The sequence below is a fragment of the Rhagoletis pomonella genome, unplaced genomic scaffold, assembly GCF_013731165.1.
Source record: "Rhagoletis pomonella isolate Grant_MI unplaced genomic scaffold, Rhpom_1.0 Rhpom_scaffold_00005, whole genome shotgun sequence".
Lineage (NCBI taxonomy): Eukaryota > Metazoa > Arthropoda > Insecta > Diptera > Tephritidae > Rhagoletis > Rhagoletis pomonella.
Window position 1 is genome coordinate 84,698 of NW_023458559.1, and position 8,201 is coordinate 92,898.

At 42.5% G+C, this 8,201-nt stretch overlaps 1 protein-coding gene across 3 annotated transcripts in view; it reads left to right on the plus strand.

Moving 5' to 3' along the window:
* The first annotated feature begins 3,302 nt into the window (after positions 1-3,302).
* LOC118738635 (transcriptional repressor p66-alpha) overlaps positions 3,303-8,201 on the plus strand; it is a 396,748-nt gene continuing 391,849 nt past the window's right edge. For all 3 annotated transcript variants that reach the window (XM_036469540.1, XM_036469543.1, XM_036469542.1), the window contains exons 1-4: positions 3,303-3,424; positions 6,950-7,157; positions 7,224-7,689; positions 7,751-8,006. In XM_036469540.1, the coding sequence (XP_036325433.1) occupies positions 6,989-7,157; positions 7,224-7,689; positions 7,751-8,006 (891 nt within the window). In that variant the 5' untranslated portion in view covers positions 3,303-3,424; positions 6,950-6,988. The remainder of the gene's footprint in view (positions 3,425-6,949; positions 7,158-7,223; positions 7,690-7,750; positions 8,007-8,201) is intronic.

An 8,201-nucleotide genomic window follows, 5' to 3' on the forward strand; every position in this document is an offset into this window, starting at 1 on the left:
TTTTCCTTCGACCACTCAAAGATGGAGTGCAAATCCTCATTAAGCCTATAACTAAGGTCTTCGACCAACCCTATTCTGTTGGAGAGATACAGTTGTACGTCATCTGCATACGCATGTACATTGGCATTTGAGCATACTAAATAGTAAAGGGCCAAGAATAGAGCCTTGTGGCACGCCTGAAGAGATGGGGGCGAGCTCAGAGAGCTTATTACCAGACCTAACTTTTTGGAATCTATTACTTAAGTAATCTTTAAGCAGCCTTACTGCGCTTTCACTAAAACCAAAATAGTTAGATAACTTATTGCACATCAATGTGTGATTAACTGAATCGAAGGCCTTGGAAAAATCGAGTAGGCAGAGCAAGGAAAGGTGGCCTTGATCGAAAGGTTGACGAATATCATCTAACACTTTTACAATTGCCGTTGAACAACTATGATGGGGCCTGAAACCAGATTGCAGTCGACTCAACAGCTTATTCGTCTCAATAAAATCCATAGCCTGTTGAGCTATAAGCCTTTCGAATACTTTGGAAAGTCCCGGTAAAATGCTTATAGGCCTAAAATGACACAGGGAAGAGGCACCGGGTTTTTTAGCTATAGGTGTAACAATGGCTACTTTCCATGCGGCAGGGAAAGTAGAGGTAGTAAAGCAGTGATTAATTGTGTGCGTAAAACTACTCAATATATATATGGTAAAATAATTTTACTGAATTTAATAGGGAGATCATCTGCACCCACGGCATTTGATTTTATCCGAAGAACGCACTTAGCTACATCGTCCTCAAAGACAGAAATGAATTTAAAATTTTCAGCCAGGTGAGACTTAACAGGTATGCTCCCTGGGGTCAATGCACCAATATCCGATGGACAGTTTTTGGATACAAAGAACTCATTTAGCAAATCGGCATCAAGTTGGCATGGAGCCTCAGAGCCCGAGCGCACACCCAACTGTTTCAAATTTGACCACAACTGCTTGGGAGGCAAGCAGGATCGGGAAGTGAACTGGCGAAGAGGCACATATTTATTAAAAAAGTATAAAATATTATTCTGCAAAAAGCCAAGTTTCTCATCAGCAGTTTCCAGATTCCAACAATGATTCCAATGGAAGTTATTTAGTTCTGTGAACAAAGCGTCATAATCAATTGACTTGTAATCACGATAATTGAATTTTGTCGTTGCATCCACTACATAAGTTAATTTAAAATCAAACTTGCAAAAAATAAGGTCATGGTCAGAAATGAAGGAGATTTGATCAAACAGACGAACACCCGTTGATTCAGGGACAATAAACACATCTAATAAACTAGGACGATTATTACAAGAAAATCTCGTAGGCACAACAGTGTTAACTACGGACATACCAGTAGATGCAACAGAGTCAATAAACCTGGCTGATAAGGAATCATGTTTAAGCAAATTAACATTAAAATCGCCACAGATAACGTAATGGTCATAGTCAAGAAGACGTTGAGAGATGTCGTCAAAAAAAGGTTCAAAAGAAGAATACCTATTGAAATTATACACACACGACACTAGTACTTTAATGTTGGCATCATACAGTAAAACAGACAAATACTCAACTTCAGACGTGGACGAGCAACTCACAATTTTAGCATTTAAAAATAATTTACTATACACAGCTACCCCGCCGCCTCTTTTACCCACGCGATCATTTCGATATAAATTGTAATTTGGAATGGAATAAAAACTATCAGGAAGTTCAGCATCGAACCAGGTCTCAGATACACAAATCACATCGACAGTCGAGTATTCAAATAAGTGTCTCACATAATCCAATTTTTCACTATTAAGGCTACGAGCATTGAAGTGTACAACATTTAGCCCATTGCCTTGCTTACAAAGAATATTTAGCAGTACCGACTTATTATCGTCAACGCTAGAAAATGAGTTATCCGCCGACATACGAATAACATATGGGTGAGACAACTTCAAGTAATAAATCAATAGCAGAAAAGTGGTGGTTATCGACAAACTTAACAGAGATTGAAAACAAAGAGGAGGGAAAAATAAAAATAATACAGATATGAATAATGACAGAGGAACCATATACGTTAGACATTATTATGTGTTATAACTAATTATGTTGAATAAGTCCGTGCTACTGGGTACAGCAACCGGCTCACTGCCAGCAGACACACGCACAAACACCTCGCCTCGCCGTGAAAATACACTATGCAGTTTTTTCAGTTTTTTCAGCTTAATTCCAGCTTGCAAAATTTTTCTGTTCACAACAGAAAGACTCTCATAAATGAAAAAGTTGCTGTCAGAGCCAAAACCTGCTAACTTAACAGACAGCGCAGCTTTGGTTTTTTGTCTGTATCTGGCGAAAGCAGACAAAGTGCGAGCGCGATCGTATTGGGAACTAAACTGTACAATAACAGCACTGTTTGGATGCTCAGCTGTATGTCTTGTGCGAAAAATATCGCGAAACAGCGGAGATGGCAAGTCGACGGATTTGCAGGCACAGCTGAAAAGATGAAATATCGCGATCGTATTTAAAATTAAATTTACGATTAAATACATCTTTAGTTCTAATTTTAGTCGATATGTATGACTTTATATCATCCGAAGAAGTATCTTTAGCAAATCTAGAGACTAAGATTGATCTTCTCGGAGGAATTACAACCAACTTTTTGGTAATAATGTCTGATGTACGGGGCTCCGAATTATTCGGAGGAACTAAGTTAGACAGTGCAGCTTGAGATGTTGATGGAAACACTGTTAAATGAACGGTTTGACTATTTTTAGAAGTAGACCTAGTGGATATGGCTTTAGATATCGTAGGCTCCAATGCCTGAGGGCATGGATAAGATAGATTAATAAGTTCAAAGGACTTGGATGGAGGATTTTTTTTACTAGAATCCGTGGCTGTCTTTTTAGGTGGACTAATAACACGCCCACCTTTATTTTCTCGGATATCCTCAGAGTTTGGAGGGTTGTCGAGACAAGTGAAAGACCTAAACATTTTTTCGTAATGCTTAAATTTCTCTTTAATAGCGTCTAATACTCTACCGCTCAAACCAGAACATTTTATATGGGCAATCCCATCGTAGAGCCAGCATGACACATAGGAGTCGCTTTTAACGTGGCAATTGGTGTAAATACACGACATGTTTAAAATTATATTTAATTTTAGGTTTTAGAAGCAAAACAGTTTTGAAAAGGATGTATTAATCAGTGAACCAGTCAGCTAGTAAATATCAGTTGGAAAGCTATGTAGCGAACAGTTTTAAATGTACTGTATATTTGACACCAAATAAACACAACGCAAACAGCTGTGACAATGATGAAACAGCAGAAATGACAAAAAGAGCAAAATCAATGTGCACAAACAAAAACTATTGTACAACAACAATATGTTATAAGAAGCAAAATACTCGGTACATGCAATTAAGAATATCAAGGTAAATTAATCAAATTTACAGGAAATTTTGATGTTTTACTTATCTTTAATTTGTGCACCAGAAGTTTATTAACACTTTTTTTAATTTTTTACTTTAATAAGCGTAAACAGCTTAAAAAAACACAAAATTTAAACAGATCACAGAAAAACACAGCTTCACAGCTTTGACGTTTGCGCAATTTGCTGGCGGGTTTCCCCGGTTTGAGCAGTGGGACCACTCTCCCCACCTTCCAGATGTCTGGGATGATGAGAGTGGCCATAGACAAATAGAGGACCTCCGTTAGGTACGCTACTCCCGCAGGACCCAAAATTTTCAGCATCAGCATGCATATTCCGCGGCGACCCATGGCTTTGGAGGCTTTCGCCTTCCCGATGGCCACCTGAACTTCACCGCAGGTGAAAGCAAGGAGGGCACAATTTGTTGGCAGTTTGTGCAGCCTTCTGGTCACTCGACGCTTGGTTTTGTCCACCGGAAGATGCAGTATGAATAGCCGGCTAAAGTAGCTCGCGCATCGCTCCGGGTCCGACGAGGCATGGTCGCCGAAACAAATTTCGACTCTGTCGTCGTGCTTCGTCGGATTGGACTGTGACCTCACGGTTGACCATAGCTTACTCACACCAGAGGTGAAGTTACAGGTCTTCAGATGTTCATCCCACTTCTTCCGCTTATGTACGTTCACTAGTTGCCGAATCTCCGCGTTGAGATCCCTGATACGGGGATCTCCGGGATCGGCCTGACAAAGGCTGTCACGCTCATCGGCTAGAACAGCCGCTTCGGCAGGGAAATTTGGACATGCGTCCGTTATGCATCCTGCCTGTACGAAGCGAGCTGCCGCAGCGGTGACAGCCCTGCGGAACTTACGTTAACCAAGGTGGACGTCGGTTGGTGTGGGGAGAGCAGCGAAGGTATTTTCAGTAAATTCCGCGAAGGCTATCCAATCAGCTTTGGAGAAGTTGATATAGGTTCGATGCTCCGCGGAAGCAAAGTCGGTTGGTTTATCGATCGAGATGACTATGGGCAGATGGTCTGATGCCAAGGTCAGCATAGGTCGCCATGATATGCTGTTTATCAGACTAGCGCTGACTATTGTTATGTCTGGCGAGCTGCAGCAGCTGCCCATAATCCTGGTGGGTGCGTCGTCGTTCAATGTGCATAATGCCGAATCGTCTATCTGCTCAGCCAGATCGGTTCCCCTACGATCGTTTGACAGGCTTGAGTGCCAAAGATCGTGGTGCGCATCAAAGTCACCTACTACCATTCGTTTTTCACCTCTGAGGAGCGCACCTATATCAGGGTGATATTCTGCCGGGCAGCAGGTGACAGGGGGTATATACACGTTAAATATTTCGAACTCGACATCGCTTGACCGGAAAGCAATGCTCTGACATTCTAGGGTGTATCCCTGCGGTCGATGTCTGCTTCGATAAGACGATACTGCACGGTGTGGTGCGTGATGAACGCTAAGTCACCACCATTATCTCGCTCGCGATCTCGACGGTGCACGTTGTACCCGGCACAATTCAACAATGTCGAATTGCTGTGCAACTTCGTCTCGTGGACCGCAGTTAACAGTATACCATGCTTTCCCATAAAGACGGTTATCACCTCGGTCTTGCTCTGAAGCCCGTTGCAGTTAAATTGAAGGAGCTTCATGTGGTTCGGGAGACGTGTGGTAATGCGGGGTGTGAGAGATGTGTGTGGTCGTGTCGCCATTGGCTGTGTGCGCTGCTGAGGTGGTTGCCGTCCTGTGGTGGTGGTGGGTGGCGTCGTGGTTGAGGTTTGCGATCGTGCTGCGCAACACGGGCCTTCGTCGAGTGGTGCGCAGACCCGAACACGCCCTAAAGTGGATTTCACATTACATAATATCCCGGTCTGACATACCGTGCAGGTTGTTGGAGGAACCAAGAGTTGTTGGCGGCGGCGTGTGGGTGGTGGTGCGGTTGTGTGTGTTCTGTGGTCTGTCGCGGTTGTGGTGTGGTCTATTGTGTTATGTTGTTGTGCTGTGGTGTTTGTGTGGGACTGCTCAGGTGGACTGGGGTTAGCCGTGGAAGCTGCTCTGTTTGAGCCGCAGGGGGCCACAAACGACTTGGTCCACTGCCGATGTGTCCGTAGTCCTTAGCAGACTCTGAGGTGACTCCACCCCTCGCAAGCATTGCACTTGACTGAGGTGGAGTTGTGGTGTAGTCGTCTCTGGCATACACAGCAGGTGTAGGTTTCTGGCCCTGAGTTTGACTTGATGCCAGCCCTGAGTAGAAGAAAACGTAGCGAATGTAGCCCTATGACGAACAACTTCTGAGATACTTCGCAGACCTAAACGGGGTTAGATCTCCGAAACAACATAGCCCTTGGTCGGGTAAAACCCGAGTCATTCCGGTACGTAGAACCGGCTGTCGTCTATCGACGGCCATGGTTAAACTTTGCCGCCGAGTCTATGCTATCCACAGTATCCCAGGTGGAGTTGCGCAGTTCCTGGGTGTCCCGTTAAATTAGCTTGACGACAACGTTTGATTGACAAGTCGAACTAGGCAGGGCTGAATATACCGCTGCAACAACAACAACAACATCCAAATTCGAAACCTTAATTGTCTGGGGGAAAAATTGTCGACTATATCCTGGTATAGGCATAAAATAATAATAGATTGGTGCTTGCACAATATGTTAGTGTTTGGTCGAGCTTCTCCTCCGATTTATGGAGTGCACCTTGATGTTCCCAAACAAAGGGGAGGGACCTACAGTTTTACGCCGACTCCGAACGGCGCACAGTGTTTCGACTATATGGAGGCAGGTAGAAAAAGGTCATGGACGTTATAGTGATCCAATCTTACCCATATTTTATATTTAGGTTTCTCTAATAAAGACTACAAATTACACAGAACTACTACAGAACGAAAAATGTCACTGAAGATGGCACAATGTCGAAACCGGTTTGTCTGCAAACCAAACAAGGGATGGCGGAAATTTGTTCCAAAATAAATCACTACAAACTAAATTTCATCGAAATCGGATTAAAATAGTGTTTCCGCCCACAAGAGTAGAGGGCGTGGCAATTATTTCATCTTATCTTTAAAAAATTTCATAATTCTCTATTTCTAAGTAAAACTAGAGCACATGTCAAGTTTCAGTGAGTTATTTCCACCTGCCTCCATATAGTCGAAACACTGCGGCGTTTGTATTTTTATGAGAAGCCGTTTTTCATTGCAGAATACGCTCGAAGGGCGACCGCTATTAGAAAAAACTTTTTTTTTTTATATTGGTCGGAAACTGGGCTTGAACTCAGGCCCTTCGCGGGGGTACCGTGCACTGCTAAACAATACTCCACGGCGGCCGCCGGTATAGGCATATAACTTATAAAATTTTTTTTTGTTGATTCTAAATTATGAAGTAATAAAATGCACGATTTGTAAAATATTGACCTAATGTGCATGAGACATGCATGCTTTTGATATGCCGAGCCCTTAAGATATTAAGGCTTAGCGCTTCAGTATTTACTTTCTTGGTTTTTAAAATTTCTCTCTTTATTTGTAGTTCATATAAACTTCAATCAAATCTCACACCTCTTAAGGCATGGCCAAAATGGATATCGATGATGTAGTGGACTTAAGTCTTGGTTCTAGTCGAGATCCAGCATTAACTATAACTCCATCTGGTATTCGGGACGCCCGTGTTGCATCGCAAAATTCAGGCCTGACTATTATATCTACATCGTCACTGCCCAGCACAATTTCAACTAACGGTAATGGCATATTAATGATTATAATTTACGCTTAAACTTATTTAATTTACCCTATTATTGGTACAGAATTAGTATTGCAGGAAGATAATAAAGTACAACGACGTGTTCTAAGACCACGAACTGAACCAAAGTCCTACGCAGAGGCACCAGATATAGTTTTATTACCAGCACGCTTAAACGGCCGGCAACATAACGGAAACATAGATTCTGAAACAGACGATGAAGATTCTGCATCATACGTTCCTATAAAGGAATTGTCCCCTGCTGAAATTGTGGAACGGGAAAAAGGCTTGCGCAAACTTAGGGAGGATCTGCGAAATGAAGAAACAAAATTGGTTTTGCTTAAGAAACTTAAACAGTCGCAACATGTAATGAAGGAGAACTTAGCCCTCACGCACACAGCTTCCTCTAGCAATGCCATGACTCTTATCCCAACTGCTCTCACATCTAAAAGTTCATTAAGCGTAACAACTACAACTATAGTGACTGTGTCGAACCAATCAAAAGGTCGTTCCACCACTGTAAATATAAAGTAAGTATCGATTTCTCAGCCTTTGAAAGCACGCTGAATTACTAGTTGGTTCAAATTTAAGCACTACATCATACAGCCGCAATTCAGTGTCATCTCCATGTACTATGGTAACTTCATCACCTTCATTCAGCCGCGCTAATTCTTCGGTTCTTCCACCACCTCGTTCGTCTCTTCCAGGAGGAACAACAATGACCTCAGGCAATTCGCATTCTTCACAAAGAATTCATTCACGTTCCAATCTTCCAAATCTTACCATTACACCTTCAGTTACAATCACGCCGACTACAGCCCCCCCTTCTGGAATGAAACCACGTAATGTGAGTAATTGTAATGTAATCGTTGCAGCAAAGAGTAAAACAAGAGCTAAGCCAATAACCCTGTACGACACTAAAAAATACCTGGGAAGTTATGTATATTTTCTGGTAGGTCCTTTCGAGTAAAACAAGAATCGAAATATGAAATTTGCCAAACACGGTTTTCGTACTTTTGCACACTCATAAGCATGAAACTTA